The following is an 18037-nucleotide window of genomic DNA, read 5'->3' as shown; positions in this document are numbered from 1 at the left end:
AGAAGTAAAACTGTCACAGTTTGCAGATGACATGATACTATACATAGAGAATCCTAAAGATGCTACCAGAAAACTACTAGAGCTAATCAATGAATTTGGTAAAGTAGCAGGATACAAAATTAATGCACAGAAATCTCTTGCATTCCTATATACTAATGATGAAATATATGAAAGAGAAATTAAGGAAACACCCCATTTATCATTGCAACAAAAAGAATAAAATACCTGGGAATAAACCTACCTAAGGAGAAAAAAGACCTGTATGCAAAAAACTATAAGACACTGATGAAAGAAATTATAGATGATACAAACAGATGGAGAGATATACTATGTTCTTGGATTGTAAGAATCAACACTGTGAAAATGACTATACTACCCAAAGCAGTCTACAGATTCAATGCAATCCCTATCAAACTACTAATGGCATTTTTCACAGAACTAGAACAAAAAATTGCACAATTTTTATGGAAACACAAAAGACTCCAAATAGCCAAAACAATCTTGAGAAAGAAAAACAGAGCTGGATGAATCAGGCTCCCAGACTTCAGACTATACTACAAAGTTACAGTAATCAAGACAGTATGGTACTGGCACAAAAACAGAAATATAGATCAATGGAACAAGATAGAAAGTCCAGAGATAAACCCACGCACGTATTATCACCTTATCTTTGATAAAGGACGCAAGAGTATACAGTGGAGAAAGACAGCCTCTGCAATAAGTGGTGCTGGGAAAACTGGACAGCTACCTGTAAAAGTATGAAATTAGAACACTCCCTAACACCATACACAAAAATAAACTCAAAATGGATTAAAGACCTAAATGTAAGGCCAGACACTCTAAAACTCTTATTAGAGGAAAACATAGGCAGAACACTCTTTTACATAAATCACAGCAAGATCCTTTTGCCTGACGTCCTGGAGAAATGGAAATTTAAAAAAATAAACAAATGGGACCTAATGAAACTTAAATGCTTTTGCACAGTAAAGGAAACTATTAACAAGATTAAAAGGGAACCATCAGAATGGGAGAAAATATTTGCAAATGAAGCAACTCACAAAGGATTAATCTCCAAAATATACAAATAGCTCATGTAGCTCAATATCAAAAAAACAACCCAATCCAAAAATGGGCTGAAGCCCTAAATAGTCATTTCTCCAAAGCAAATATACAGATTGCCAACAAACGTATGAAAAGATGCTCAATATCACTAATCATTAGAGAAATGTAAATCAAAACTACAATGAGGTATCACCTCACACCAGTTAGAATGGCCATCATCAAAATATCTACAAACAATAAATTCTGGAGAGGGTGTGGAGAAGAGGGAACCCTCCTGCACTGTTGGTGGGAATGTAAATTGATATAGCCACTATGGAGAACAGTATGGAGTTTCCTTAAAAAACTACAAATAGAGGTACCATACAACCCAGCAATCCCACTACTGGGCATATACCCTGAGAAAACCGTAATTCAGGAAGAGTCATGTACCACAATGTTCATTGCAGTACTATTTACAATAGCCAGGACATGGAAGCAACCTAAGTGTCCATTGACAGATGAATGGATAAAGAAGATGTGGCACATATATACAATGGAATATTAATCAGCCATAAAAAGAAACGAAATTGAGTTATTTGTAGTGAGGTGGATGGACCTACAGTCTGTCATACAGGGTGAAGTAAGCCAGAAAGAGAAAAACAAATACCGTATGCTAACACGTATATATAGAATCTTAAAACAAAATGGTTCTGATGGACCTAGGGGCAGGACAGGAATAAAGACACAGACAGAATTGACTTGAGGACACAGGAGGGGATAAGGTAAGCTGGGATGAAGTGAGATAGTAGCACTGACATATATACACTACCAAATGTAAAATAGCTAGTGGGAAGCAGCTGCATGGCACAGGGAGATCAGCTCAGTACTTTGCGACCACCTAGAGGGGTGGGATAAGGAGGGTGGAAGGGAGATGCAAGCAGGAGGGGATATGGTGATATATGTATGTATATAGCTGATTCAGTTTGTTATACAGCAGTAATTAACACAACACTGTAAAGCAATTATACTCCAATAAAGATGTTAAAAAAAAGTTTCACTCTTAAGCTTAAAGCTTGTGCAACTTATTTTATAGATAACTTGTACTAAGCTGGATAACCTGTGGTAAGCAACAAGTAAAAGATTTTAGCAGCTGAAAGAATAAAGGTTCATTTCTTGATCATGCTATACGTCCATTGGGTTGACTTAGTGCCCTGCTCATAGCACAGCCTGTATCTTGAATATTGCTAGAAATTATGCCAGTAAAAAAAAAGAAAACTCTGGAATGTCTTCTTACTTCGGCAATTAAATATTCTGGCCTGAAAATGACATTCATTACTTTTGCTCAAAACTCATTGGCCAGAAATGCTCACATGTCCTTACTGAATCAGAAGGGGAATAGGAGGTGCATCTTCTCCATGAAAAATAAAAAGTCTTTGAGAAACAATACTCAGGACTACCAAAATCTTTTACTAGGTTGAGAACTTCCGCATATTTCTAATTTGCTATGATGTGAATATGATTTTTATTAAAATTTTTTCTGCATCTGTTGGGTACATACTTCTGTGTTGAGAGCGATTTTTCTCTCTGCTCTTTGATGCTATCATTCCACTGTCTTCTCTCTTACATACTGATGTTGAGACTCTTCTATTAGCCTAATTGTCATTTCCTTGTATATTATATGTATGAAGGAAAGGGTTAGATCATCAGGCCTGCACTTTCCTAAGTTCCTCAGGCCTATCCGGTGGTGAGGCTCCTGGGAGATCCCCTCTGAGCCCTTGGAGTATCCTGACTGATAACAGTGTTTTTGTTTGTTCTGAGCCAGACCAGATAGTTTATGCTAGCAAGTGATTTATGGTAAACACCTGTTTTTGTTGCCTGAGGCTTTGGGCCACCTTGTATGAGTTTGACCTCTGGGGGACTGGGGTCTGAGTAGCTGAGGTCAGTCATGCAGGCACTTCATGCTTATGTGACTGACTCCAAATAGAAACCCTGATGCCAAGGCTCACTGAGCTTCCCTGGTTTGCAGTACTTTGCACATGGGAGAAATAAGTGCTCTCCATGTGACTTCAACTAGGAGTGGACAACTGGAAGATTATCCTCCTGAATTCAGTTCTGTATGCCTTTTCTTCTGGACTCCACCCTATGTGCCTTTTCCTTTTGCTGATTTTATCTTATTTTAATTTTTAAAAGTAATTGTTTGTATTGAAGTAGAGTTGATTTAAAATATTATACTTTTATAATATTTTCAGTTGTATAGATAGTGATTCAGTATTTTTGCAGACTGTACCCCATTATAAGTTATTGTAAAATAATGGCTATAATCCCTGTGCTCTACACTATATCCTTGTTGCTAATCTATTTTTTTTTTTTTTTTTTTTTTTTTTTCGGTATGCGGGCCTCTCACTGTTGTGGCGTCTCCCGTTGCGGAGCACAGGCTCCGGACGCGCAGGCTCAGCGGCCATGGCTCACGGGCCCAGCCGCTCCGCAGCACGTGGGATCTTCCCGGACCAGGGCACGAACCCGCGTCTCCTGCATCGGCAGGCGGATTCTCAACCACTGCGCCACCAGGGAAGCCCGCTAATCTATTTTATACATAGTAGTTTTTGTCTGTTACTCCAGTCCCCCTAATTTGTCCCTCTCCCCTGCCATCTCCACTTTGATAACCACAAGTTTGTTTTCTATGTCTGTGAGTCTATTTCTGTTTTGTATATATATTCATTTATATTATTATTTTTTAGATTCTACATATAAGAGATGTCATTAATTATTTGTCTTTCTCTGACTTATTTCATGAAGTATAATATTCTCTAGGTCCATCCATATTGCTGCAAATGACATAATTTCATTCTTTTTTATGGCTAATGGTTCTTTATATATATATTTATATATATATATATTGCATCTTCTTTATCCATTTATCTGTTGATGGACACTTGTGTTGCTTACATGTCTTAGGTATTGTAAATAGTGCTGCTGTGAACATTGTGGTGCATGTATCTTTTCAAATTAGTGTTTTCATTTTTTCTGCACATATACCCAGGAATGGAATTGCTGGATCAAATGGTAGTTCAATTTTTTTTTTTTTTTTTTTTTGAGGAACCTCCATACTGTTTTCCATAATGGCCGCACCAATTTACATTCCCACCAACAGTGCACAAGGGTTCCCTTTTCTCCACATCCTCTCCAACATTTGTTTTTTGTAGACTTTTTGATGATAGCCATTCTGACAGATGTGAGGTGATATCTCATTGTTGTTTCAATTTGCATTTCTTTAATAATTAGCGATGATGAGCATCTTTTCATGTGCCTGTTAGCCATCTGTATGTCTTCTTTGGAAAAATGTCTATTTAGGTCTTCTAGCCATTTTTTGATTGGGTTGTTTGTTTTTATTGATATTGAGTTTTATTAGCTGTTTATATATTTTGGTTATTAACCCCTTGTTGGTTATATCATTTGCAAATATTTTCTCCCATTTTATAGGTTGTATTTTCATTTTGTTTATGGTTTCCTTTACTATGCAAAAGCTTTTAAGTTTACTTAGGCCCCATTAGTTTATTTTTGCTTCTATTTCTTTGCCTTAGGAGAAAGATTCAAAAAATATTGCCACTGTTTATGTAAAAGAGTGTTCTACTTTTTTTTTCTTCTAGGAGTTTTATGGTTTCTGGTCTTGTATTTAGGTCTTTAATCCATTTTGTAATTTTTTTTATTTTTGTAAACGGTGTTAGAAAATATTCTAATTTCATTCTTTTATGTGTAGCTGTTCATTTTACCCCAGATCATTTGTTGAAGAGATTGTCTTTTCTCCACTGTATATTCTTGTGTCCTTTGTCATAGATTAATTGACTATAGTTGTGTAGGTTTATTTCTGGGCTTTTTATTCTGTTCCATTGATCTATGTGTCTGTTTTTGTGCCACTACTCTGCTGTTTTGATTACTGTAACTTTGTAGTATAGTCTGAAGTCTGGGAAGGTTATACCTCCAGCTTTCTTCTTTTTTCTCAAGATTATTTTGGCAACTTAGGGTCTTTTTGTTGTTCCATATGACTTTTAGGACTATTTGTTCTAGTTATGTGAAAAATGTCATGTTTATTTTGATAGGAATTGCATTAAATCTGTAGATTGATTTGGGTAGTATGGGCATTTTAAAAATATTAATTCTTCCAATCCAAGAACATGGGATATCTTTTTATTTCTTTGTATCATCTTCAGTTTCTTTCATCAGTGTTTTATAGTTTTTAGAGTGTAGGTCTTTCACCTCCTTCGTTAATTTTGTTCCTAGTTATTTTATTCTCTTCTATGTGTGTTTAAACAGGATTGTTTCTGTTTATTTTACTTTCTTTCCATTATTTCATTATTAGTGTATAGAAATGCAAGAGATTTCTGTATATTAATCTCATGTCATGCAACTTTACTAAATTCATTTGTTATTGCTAATAAATTTGGTGTGGAGGCTTCAGGATTTTCTATACAAAGTATCGTATTACCTCTTCTCTTCCAATTTGGATACATTTTCTTTGTTTTTCTTACCTTATTGCTGTGGCTAAGCCTTCCATTACTATGTTAAATAGAATTGGTGGGAGTGGGCATCTTCGTGTTGTTTCTGATTTTAGAGGAAAGACTTTCAGCTTTTCACCATTGAGTATGATATTAGCTGTGGGCTTGTTGTAAATGGCTTTTATTAAGTTGAGATATGTTCCCTCTGTACCGACTTTTTTTTTTTTTTTTTTTTTTTTTGCAGTACGCGGGCCTCTCACTGTTGTGGCCTCTCCCATTGCAGAGCACAGGCTCCGGATGTGCAGGCTCAGTGGCCATGGCTCATAGGCCTAGCCGCTCCATGGCATGTGGGATCTTCCCGGACTGGGGCACGAACCTGTGTCCCCTGCATCAGCAGGTGGACTCTCAACCACTGTGCCACCAGGGAAGCTCCTGTACCCACTTTGATGAGAGTTTTTTATCATGAATGGATGTTGAATTTTGTCAAATGCTTTTTCTGCGTCTATTGAGATGATCATGTGATTTTTATCTTTCCTTTTGTTATTGTGGTGTATCACACTGATTGATTTACGAATGTTGAACTGTCCTTGTGACCCTAGAATAAATCCAACTTGATCATGTATATGATCCTTTTAATATATGACTGGACTTGGTTTGCTGATATTTTGTTGAGGATTTTTGCATCTATATTCATCAAAGATATTGGCCTGTAATTTTCTTTTTTTGTAGTGTCTTTGTCTGCTTTTGGTATCAGGGCAATGGTGGCCTTATAGAATGAATTGAGAGTGTTCTTTCCTCTTCAATTTTTGGTATAGTTTGAGAAGGATAGGTATTAATTATTTTTTATATGTTTGGTAGAATTCCCTTGTGAAGCTCTCTGGTCCTGGACTTTTGTTTGCTGGGAGTTTTTTTTTTAATTACAGATTCTATTTCACTTCTAGTGATTGGTCTGTTTAAATTATTTGTAGCTTTTTTGTTCAGTCTTGGCAGGTTGTATGCTTCTATAAATTTGTCAGTTTCTTCCAGGTTGTCCAATTTGTGGGCATACTAACTGTTCATAGTATTATCTTATGATTTTGGGGGGATATTTCTTTGTTGTCAGTTGTTATTTCTCCTCTTTCATTAATTATTATTATTTTTTCATTTATTAATTATTTTGAGTCCTTTTTATTTTCTTCTTGATGAACCTGGCTAAAAGTTTATCAATTTTAAAATATTTTTTTTAAAAACAGTTCTCGGTTTTATTGATCTTTTCTATTGTTTTTTATCTCTGTTTTACTTATTTCCTCTCTAATCTTTATCCTTCCTTCTGCTGACTTTGGGCTTTGTTTGTTCTTCTTTGTCTAATTCTTTTAAGTGGAATGTTAGGTTGTTTATTTGAGATTTTTCTTGTTTCTTGAAGAAGGCTGTATTGCTATAAACTTCCCTTTTAGAAATGTTTTTGCTGCATCTCATAGATTTTGGGAACTTTTTTTTCCATTTCATTTGTCTTGAGGTATTTTTTGGTTTACTCTTTGATTTCATCATAGACCCATTGGTTTTTTAGTATCATGTTGTTTAGTCTCCACACGTTTGTTCTTTTCCCATTTTTCCTTCTGTAGTTGATTTGTATTTACATACCATTGTGGTTGGGAAAAAATGCATGATATAATTCCTATCCCCTTAAATTTGTTGAGGCTTGTTTTGTGGCCCAGTTTGTGATTTATCCTGGAGCACTTTCTATGTGTACTTGAAAAGAATGTGTATTCTGCTGTTTTTGGATTTAGTGTCCTATAGATATGTATTAAGTACAACCAGTCCATTGGGTTATTTAAGACCACTGTTTCTTTATTGATTTTCTGTCTGGATGATCTGTCCATTGATGCCAGTGGGATGTTAATGTATCCTACTATTATTGTATTATTGCTAAATTCTCTCTTTATGTCTGTTAGTATTTGCTCTGTATATGTAGTTGCTCCTGTATGGGTGCATATGTGTTAATGAGTATAATATCCTCTTCTTGTATTGATTTCTTTATCATTGTGAATGATAATTAATCTTCATCTTTTTTATAGACTTTGTTTTAAAATCTATTTTGTTTGATATGATTATTGGTACCCCCACATTCTTGTTGTTTTTGTTTACATGAAATATATTTTCTACCCCCTCACTTTCAGTTTGTGTGTGTCTTTAGCCCTGAAGTGAGCCTCAGGTAGGCAGCATATTGAAGAGTCTTTTTTAATCCAGTCATCCACACTATGTCTTTTGGTTGGAGCATTTAGTCCATAGACATATAAAGTAATTATCGTAGGTATGTACTTATGCCATTTTGTTACTTTTTTTTTTTGCGGTATGCGGGCCTCTCACTGTTGCGGCCTCTCCCGTTGCGGAGCACAGGCTCCGGACGCGCAGGCCCAGCGGCCATGGCTCACAGGCTTAGCCGCTCCGCGGCATGTGGGATCTTCCCGGACCAGGGCACGAACCCGTGTCCCCTGCATCGGCAGGCGGATTCTCAACCACTGCGCCACCAGGGAAGCCCCATTTTGTTACTTTTTTCCAGTTGTTTTTTGAAGTTGTTCTCTGTTGATTTCTTCTTTTTGTTTCTACCATTGTGGTTTGATGATTTTCTTTAGTAGTATACTTGGGTACATTTCTTTTTGATTTCTCTTTATCTACTCTAGGTTTCTGATTTGTGGTTACCATAGAAATAATATTGACCTATGATTATATCTACTTGTTTTAAACTTGTATTCATTTAAGTTCAAACACATTCTAAAAGATCTCCATTTTTTACTCCCCTCCCCAACATTTTGTGTTTTTGATGTCATATTTTACATTTTCATGCTTATCCTTTTGCTGGTAATTGTAGTTGTAGTTTCTCTTAAAATATTTTGTCTTTTAATCTGCACAGTGGTTTATTTAAGTAATCTTCAATCCTTACTATATACCTGCCTTTCCTAGTAGAATTTTCTCTTTCCTCTAGATTCTTACTTCTTTTCCATTTAGAGACCTTTCAACATTTCTTTTAGGGTAGGTTTAATATTGATGAATTCTTATAGTTTTTCCTTGTTTGAGAAGCTCTTTATCTTCTGTTCTAAATGATAATCTTACTGCATAGAGTACCCTTGGTTGTAGGTTTTTCCCTTTTAGGACTTTGAAAATATAATGCTGCTCCCTTCTGGCCTACAAAGTTTCTGCAGAAAAATCAGGGTATAGCGAAAAGGGGATTCCCTTGTATATGACTCTTTGTTTTTCTCTTACTGCCTTTGGAATTCTCTATCTTTAACTTTTGCCATTTTAAGTATGACATGTCCTGCTATGGGTCTGTTTGGGTTCATCTTGTTTGGGACCCTCTGTGCTTCCTGTACCTGGATATGTTTCCTTCTCTAGATTTGCGAAGTTTTCAGCCTTAATTTCTTCAGATACGTTTTCAGTCCCCTTTTCTCTCTCTTCTCCTTCCAGAAACCCTATAATGTGAATGTTGTCACACTTATTATTATCCTAAAGATCTCATAGATTGCTTTTTTTTTAAAATTTGTGTTTCTTCCTACTGTTCTGATTGGATGATTTACATTATTTTATCTTCCAGGTCACTTATGCATTCTTCTGTATTACTTAGTCTGCTATTCATTCCTTCTAGTGTGTTTCTTTATTTCAACTATGGAATTTTTCATTTCTGATGAGGTCTTTTTTTATATTTTCTCTTTCCTTGTTAAAATGATCAGTGTTTAGGTTGATTATTTTTCCTAGTTCAGTTAACATTTTTATTACCAATGATTTGAACTCTTTATCTGGTAAATTGCTTATTTCTGTTTGTTTGTTTGTTTTTCAGGGTTTTTCCCCTTGCTCTTTCAATTGAGGGCAGTTTCTCTGCCTTTTTGTTTTACTTAACTTTCTCTGCCTCTTTGAATTTAAATCAAACAGTTACCTGTTATGGTCTTGAAGGGGTGTTCTTACATGGGAGTTTCCCTCTGTAGACTGTATGTGCTCAATGCCTTTGGTGGGAGGGATGGATTTGATGCGGACACCAGTCATGCCTTTCTTCAGTGTTGCTGGCAGCTATCACCTCGGAGGAGGTGGGGCTGGAGATGGAGGGGCTAGAAATTGCACAGGCTCTGAGGCAGGACTTCCTCTCTGCTGCATGGCTGTCACAACCCAGTCACAGTGGGTTCTGATCCCAAACTGCTGGAGTAGAAGCCCTGAGGGTTGGGCTCATGCTGCCTCTGTTTTTAATTGTTTTTTCTTCTCCCTGCACCAGGACCTTTGTCCCAGAGGAGGGCTTGTGTGCCTACAGAAGTCCATTGCTCTGCCTGTGTTTGTCACATTTTTTCCCAGGTTGTGGCTGCTCCAGATATAGACTTGTGGTGTGGCATGGGGTGAGCCACACTCAGCTTGGGCTGGGGTACACAGTGAGGTGGTTGCGGGGAAACCCAGTGGCTGTGCTGTTTTCAGAAGTCTGGGCTGCTTCTGGGCTGCTGCTTGAGTAAACACCAGCAGTCACCACCGCTGCTCTACCTTGGCTCTGCCCCAGAACCGGCTCACCTCTACATCCCAAGGTCGAGTCATTTCCCCTGAGCTGCTGCCCTAGATTCAGTGCCATGCTGTGGCATGGAGAGAGATGTGCCAGGGCGTTCACTTCACTCAAGTTGGGGAGTGCTATGAAGTGGTTGCTGGAAACCCAGCAGTTGCTGGGGCAGATCTCTGTCTTCCCTGCCTGGGGGCAAGCCAGTACCTGTGCACTCCTCATGGATGAAGTCCGGGTTTCTTCAACATTTCTGTCTCTACAAGTGGTTCTCCAACCAGCCAAAAGGCTGAATGAGTAGATTCTCCCAAGAAAACTCTGGTACTGTTCAGTATCAGAAGGATGGAAAATAAATGCTGGGCAGGAAAATTGCAGATGTCCACTTCAGAGGATGATATGAATTTTACATTTGAAGAGGTTTCTGTATAATCTTTTTTTTTTTTTTTTTTTTGTGGTACGCGGGTCTCTCACTGTTGTGTCCTCTCCCGTTGCGGAGCACAGGCTCTGGACGCGCAGGCTCAGCGGCCACGGCTCAGGGGCCCAGCCACTCTGCAGTGCGTGGGATCTTCCCACACAGGGGCAGGACCCCGTGTCCCCTGCATCAGCAGGCGGACTCACAACCACTGCACCACCAGGGAAGCCCTCTGTATAATCTTTATTTAAAGTAGGAGGAGCCCTTCATAAATATGTATCTCTACTTCTGAGTTCTAAGAGACAAGATATGTCATGTTTGAAAGATACAGTATTTCTCTATTCTAGAGACGGTCTGCTTGACGGGATATTGTCTAAATTAACTGACAGTCCCTATCAAATTACCAATAGTGTTTTTCACAGCTCCTTTGGTACTTACTTTCTTGTTGTTATAATGAAATTATATGAGGATGTGAAATGCATTTTGTCCATCATTTCTGCTTAAAACTATTCTGAGCTGAATCTTTTTTTTTTTTTTTTTTTTTGTGGTATGCGGGCCTCTCACTGTTGTGGCCTCTCTCATTGCGGAGCACAGGCTCCGGATGCACAGGCTCAGCGGCCTTAGCTCATGGGCCCAGCTGCTCTGCGGCATGTGGGATCTTCTCGGACCAGGGAATGAACCCGTATCCCCTGCATTGGCAGGTGGACTCTCAACCACTGCACCACCAGGGAAGCCCTCTGAGCTGAATCTTGAAGAACAACTCTGACACTGACCTTGACCCTGATCATTTATTTTGTTGCTCTTACTTGATGAGAATCCTATGGACCTAAATTGGGGATCTCATCCTCCTAAGATTTGTATCTGTTTCTACTACAAGTGTAGCTAGGGTTGAATATCAATCTGGGACCATTTTGGCCCCCTTTAACGATTCTGGTTTTGTGTCACAATCTCAGGTTCAGCATTCCTTTCTTCCTGTTGGCCCATTTACGGTGTCCTGTTCTGAGCCAGTCACTGTGTCTAGAAGCATGGAATACACTGATTGGCTAGGCTGGGTCTTGTGACCTTGTTGGTGCTCAGAAGTGTTATCAGTGGTGCTGGGGAAACTGGACAGCTACATGTAAAAGAATGAAATTAGAACATTCTCTAACACCATGCACAAAAATAGACCCAAAATGGATTAAAGACCTAAATGTAAGACCAGATAGTATAAAATTCCTAGAGTAAAACATAAGCTGGATACTTTTTGACATAGTCGCAGTAATATCTTTTTGGATCCGTCTCCTAGAGTAATGGAAATAAGAACAAAAATAAACAAATGGTATCTAATTAAACTTAAAAGCTTTTGCACAGCAAAGTAAACCATAAACAAAATGAAGAGACACCCTACAGAATGGGAGAAAGTATTTGCAAACAATGCAACTGACAAGGGATTAATCTCCAAAATATACAAACAGCTCATGCAGCTTAGTATCAAAAAACCAAACAACCCAATCAAAAAATGGGCAGAAGACCTAAATAAACATTTCTCCAAAGAAGACATACAGATGGCCAAAAACCACATGAAAAAATGTTCAACATTGCTAATTAGAGAAATGCAAATCTAAACTACAGTGGAACCCTCCTACACTGTTGGTGGGAATGTAAATTGGTATAGCCACTATGGAGAATATTATGTAGTTTCCTTTAAGAACTAAAAATAAAGCTACCATATGATCCTACAATTCCACTCCTGGGCATATATCTAGAGAAAACTATAATTTGAAAAGGTACATGCACCCCGTGCTCATTGCAGCACTATTTACAGTAGCCAAGACATGGAAGCAACTTAAATGTCCATCAACAGATGAATAAAGAAGATGTATATTTATACAATGGAATATTACTCAGCCATAAAAAAGAATGAAATAATGCCATTTGCATCAATATGGATGGACCTAGAGATTATCATATTAAGTGAAGTAAGCCAGACAAAGACAAATATCATATGATATCGCTTATATGTGGAATCTAAAAAAAAACCCAACTTATTTACAAAACAGAAAGAGACTCGCAGACATAGAAAACAAACTTATGGTTACTGAAGGGTAAAGGGGAGGTGGGGGGAGGGATAAATTAGGAGGTTGGGATTAATATACACACACTACTATATATAAAATAGATAACCAGCAAGGACCTACTGAATAGTACAGGGAACTATACTCAGTGTTTTATAATAACCTATAAGGGAAAAGAATCTGAAAAGATATATATGTATATATAACTGAATCATCACTGCACTGTATACCTGAAACTAACACGATATTGTAAATCAGCTATACTTCAATGTAAAAAAAGTTAAAAGGTAACCACTAGAAAGACTAAATGTTAGTGCTATGGGGGAAGGGATGTAAAGTGGTATAAAAAGGTGATTTAATTTAATCCTTCAATTATAGAAGAAATAAATATTCCTTATAAAATTTCCAAAAAATTAACTGAGTTGGGAAATCAAGGAAATCTAGTGTTTGACTCTGACTTAAATTTATATTTATGTTTTAACTCAGTAAATCCTGTAAACTTTCTCTCCCACTTTGGAGTGCTTGAATCTCAACTCATTACTTTCTCTCTGTTTTTAAATAAGTTTTCCAACCTCTCTGAACATAAGTTTCCTTGTTTTACAAATGGGAGTAATATAATCTGCTTTGCTGGTTCTTATGAATATTAAATAAGCAAATGTTTTAAAACCAATTACCTAGTATCTGGAGTGAAATAAGCATTTCATAGATGCTTTCTGTTGGTAATATCTATGAAATATATGGATATTGAGACTCTTTGCCTTTGAAATAAAATAAAACAATCTATAGATATAGTACGTGGAAAAATTATGCAATATCTGCTTTTTTCTTTTGCAGTTTCCTTCAAATACATCAGAAATATGTTGTATTATTAAAGCATCACCAGGAACTAGACAAGTGGAAAGTAAAGCTGTTACTGTAAGGAAGAAGAAATATTCTCTTCCTAAAGATGCTCCTCAAGGTACTGTAGTATGAATGCAGAACCTACTTTTTGGAAGACACCAAACATTTTTTAATTGTAAATTCCTTATATATACAGGAAGTTCAATTATAGATTATATTCTGAGAGTTCTGGCATAAAGTGGAAATGGTAAAATTATTAAAAACTTGGTCAGGTTTCAGAACCTGAGCAAAATAGTTTTTTGAAAGTCAGATACTTCATCTCTTGAAAAATTAGCTTATGCCATTGATTTAAAGTGTGTTTATCTAGGATACTTCATCTTATAACTGTCTGAAATTTAGTGTTGTTGGGTTTCATATTTAGTAGATATTTCATTTTTAAAGATATGGAGATATTTTTGCATTCACTTAACATTGGTTGAGCACTTCCTCTGTGAAAGGCATCTTATTATGACTTCTTTATTTCTCACTATTACTTTATGATGACAGGATGTATACTCTGTTCTCATTTAATATATTAAGAATCTGAGGCTTAAAGTATTATAGTATGAAATTTGTCTAAGATCACACTACTTCCAAGTGGTGGAGAGGAATTCAATCTTTAAAGGCTTCTAAACGCCAAGTTTATGTTTTTCTGTACTTCTCTCACTGTATATCAGGCAGAATGTCTAATTACTCGATGAAGCTTGGGCACCTTTGAAAGGTAAGCAGGCAGTGAAGCAATTGAAACTTAATAGGTTATGTATAACTTGATCCTTGTCCCCATTTCCTCCACAGAATGTGCCCTGAGCACTCCTGAAGTCCACAGAGATCTTTTTATTTTTCTCTAAGTTCCTTGACTACTTAATTCAATGACACTCATTTGACACTTAATAATATACTACTACCTGACATAATTTACAATGCTGACTTTTCATATTCTTTAGGTTATGAAATTTTAAAGGACAGAAACCACATATGAGACTTCTTTCTATGTCTATCTCTGATAGCTCTTTTAGCATAGTGGTAGGGAATAGTAGATGCTGTATAAGTCAGGATTCTACTGAAGAAACAGAACTAGTGGGACATATATAGCTACAATACATGTATATGTATGCAAAGATATTTATTGCAGAGAATTGACTTATGCAATTGGAGGGTCTCGCTGAAAACTCTAGGGCAGGCTGGAAACTCTTGGGCAGGAGCTAATGATACAGTCAGTCGTCAGGAGGAATTTTTCTTCTTCAGAGAAACCTCAGTTTTGCTCTTAAGATCTTTCAGTTGATTGGATGAGGCCTGCCTACATTATCAAGGATAATTTGCTTTACTTAAAGTTAGTTATTACACATGTTAGCTGAACCTACAAAATACCTTCACAGCAACACTAAGATTAGTATTTAATTTAATTGGGTAATGTTGCCTAACCAAGTTGATGCATACAACTAACCATCACAGTCCACTCCATGTCAACTATGCATTCATACACATTTCCTTGAACCATATTTAATCTCCAAATAAAGACAATAACAAAGTCATACTTCTGCCTAACATAATACAACTGCTGTACATAAAACTTAAAATGTGCTAACTCCTTCCCCAGAAGAGGATGGGTGATGTTTGTTCTTCTCCTTGATATCATATAACTCAAATACTATGATATAAAGTTAACTGATATTAATATAACTTATGTTATATGATATGGGCATGAGAGAGAGAAGAAAACAAAGATATTTGCTTGACTAGTCATGTGGTCATAACGGGTATTTATAACTACCTTCCTCCACTACCCATTCCATATTCCCTCTCCCCTCAGTAAGTACCTCAGCTGGTTGTGGTTCTTTAACTGGTCAGGTGACACAACCCTCATTTCTGAAGGGCCCGTGCTGTTAGTAGTCCTGCTTAGATTGGGTTATTGTAGTTTTCCATTGACCTTAATCACGGGTCATGGTAGTACTAAGGGATGCTCTAAATGATCTCCTGTATTCCAGACATACTCTTCCTTATATCCATCATGGAGTAGTAGTCCAGTTTCCCCTTGGTAGTCAGGATCAATCACCCCAGCCTGCACAGTAAGTTCCTTCTTTGCCTGTTGACTCAGAGGCATGAGAAGCTCAAAGTGGCCAGGTGGCTGTCTTAATTTCTAGTTCAATGGAATCATTGTTGTGACTCCTGCATTATTCCCTTTGGAACTAAGACCTCTAGACCTGCAGAGCATAAAGTCATGGCAAAAATTTTGCTAGTGGGTCACCAGGAGTAGTATTGAATAGTCTCACTTCCATTTCTACTGCTTGACTCCTGGGCCTGTGAATCCTGGCTAGGGGAGAAAGAGTACCATGTATTGGATGCTGATACAGAGCATACACAACCTTCTGCAGAACCTTGCCTCAGCCCTGCAAGGTATTGCCACCTAGTTGGTGCTATAACTGAGTATTCCAAAGGCCTTTCCACCATTCTGTCAAGCCAGCTGCTTCAGAATGGTGAGGAACATGGTAAGACCAGTGAATTCCATGAGCTTGGGTCTATTGCCAAGCTACTTTTGCTGTGAAATGAGTTCTGTAATGAGAAACAATGTTGTGTGGTACCATGATGGTGGATAGGGAATTCCGTAAATCTTTGGTTGGTGATTTTTAGCAGAAGCATTATGTGCAGGGAAGGCAAATCCATATCCAGAGTAATTGTCTATTCCAGTAAGAATAAAATGCTGCCCTGATCATGATGGAAGTGGACCAATGTAATCAACCTCTTGCCACCAGGTAGCTGGCTGACCTCTCCAGGGAATGGTGCCATGTCAGAGACCAACTAGGTGTTGGTCTCTGCTGCTGACAGATTGGGTACTCAGCAGTGGCTGTAGCCAGGTTGACTTTGATGAGTGGAAGTCTGTTTTGCCGAGACCATGCATAACCTCCCTCCCTGCCACTATGGCCACTTTGTTCATTGGCTTATTGGGTGATGACAGGGGTGGCTGGGGATAGAAGCTAACAGGTATCCACATAACAGGTCATCTTATCCACTTGATTATGAAAATTTTCCTCTGCTTAGATAACCCTTTGGTGAGCATTCATGTGGGACACATATATCATGTTTTTTGCGCATTCAGAGAGTTCTATCCACATGCCTCTTCCCATGTTTTCTTGTTACCAATTTTCAAATCATGTGCCTTCTGAGTCCCTGACCATCTAGCCAGACTAGTGGTCACAGCCCATGAATCAGTATATAATCACACATCTGGCCATTTCTCCTTCCAGCAAAGTGAACAACCAAATGTACTGCTTGAAGTTCTGCCCACTTGAAGTATATCCCTTCACTGGTTTCCTTCAGGGATGTCCCAGAAAGAGGCTGTAGGTGCTATAGCTGTCCACTTTCAGGTGGTGTCTGCATATCTTGCAGAACCATCTGTAAACGAAGCCTTAACTTTCTTTTCCTCAGTCACCTGACCATAGAGAACTCCCCATGATGCCTTTAAAGCAGGCAGGGAGAGAGAAGATAATGTACCGGGAGTAGGGGCCACGGGCATTTGGGCCACTTCCTCATATAACTTACTTGTGCCTTCAGGGCCTGCTTGAGCTCAGTCTCATATATACTGTTTCCATTTGGTAACAGAGTGCTGCTCTTCACAGCCAACTTTATGGCTTGGTGCATCAGACAGCGCACAATTCATGATGGGTAGCTCAGCTCTCATTGTAACTTCGTGGCCCCTGGTTAAGTATTCAATCTCTACTAAGACCTAGTGGCAGAGCAAAAGCTATTTCTCAAAAAGAGAGTAATTACCCACAGAGGATGGCAGCGCTTTGCTCCAAATTCCTCAGGGCCTGTACTGTGACTATTCACCTACAAGCTCCAAACAGCATCTCTTTCTGCCACTGACATTTCAAGCACCATTGGATCTGCTGGATTATATGGTACAAGTGGCACAGTAGCCTGGACCTTTTGCAGAGCCTTCTCTTTGTTCTGAGACTCCCTCAAAACCAGCAACTTTTTAGGTCACTTAGTAAGTGGGCTGGAGTAATACACACAAATGAGGAAATATGTTGACTCCAAAATCTAAAATGGTCCACTAGATGTTGTCTCCTTTATGGTTGTAGGAGGGGCCAGATGCGACAACTTATGCTTTACCTTATAAGGCATATAAGGCATGAACATCCCAGATGTTGTCTAACCTTTCCTACTCTCATCTCTGTCATTGCTGGTAAAATTCCGATGAGTACGTTTTTCCCTTATGGAGAAATCAGACCAAAATTTTTAGTTTAATTCACAGAGAGCCCCCTGATGCCTGTTGAACTAGTTGTGCCACCTCCTGGCTTCTTCCTAGGCTCTCACCTCATATAGCAGTCTCCTTATTTAAGTAATTCCCTTTCAACCTCTGGGCACTTGTCTCTGTCTTTCCTTCAGTAAAAATAGCAAAGCCCCAAGCTAACTGTGAGCATGTTATTTTAAACATGCAGCAGGCTATTTTTAGTCCTGGCATTTAACAGTTTAGCTAGTTTGGCAGTAATCTAATCAGGACTAGAGTGAAGCTCACTTTTGATGGTCTAGGACCCCTGTTCAGTATGCTGCTTGTTCATTAATAACTGGCACCATGCTGATTAAAGAAAAAAATTGATGAAAGTAAACCACTAGAGGAGTCCAAAAGAGATGTGGTAGAGGAGGTGATGTGGGTAAG

At 38.1% G+C, this 18037-nt stretch overlaps 1 protein-coding gene across 1 annotated transcript in view; it reads left to right on the top strand.

The window, feature by feature from the left end:
* Positions 1 to 18037, top strand: part of MEIKIN (meiotic kinetochore factor) — a 215199-nt gene that overhangs the window by 132144 nt on the left and 65018 nt on the right. The window contains exons 11-12 of the mRNA XM_067031545.1: positions 13336 to 13459; positions 14058 to 14101. Coding sequence (XP_066887646.1) covers positions 13336 to 13459; positions 14058 to 14098 — 165 coding nt within the window. The 3' untranslated portion in view covers positions 14099 to 14101. The remainder of the gene's footprint in view (positions 1 to 13335; positions 13460 to 14057; positions 14102 to 18037) is intronic.

The sequence above is a fragment of the Kogia breviceps genome, chromosome 4 (genome assembly GCF_026419965.1).
Source record: "Kogia breviceps isolate mKogBre1 chromosome 4, mKogBre1 haplotype 1, whole genome shotgun sequence".
NCBI lineage: Eukaryota > Metazoa > Chordata > Mammalia > Artiodactyla > Physeteridae > Kogia > Kogia breviceps.
The sequence above is the reverse complement of the archived record's forward strand: the minus strand, read 5'-3'. Positions and strand labels throughout refer to the sequence as shown.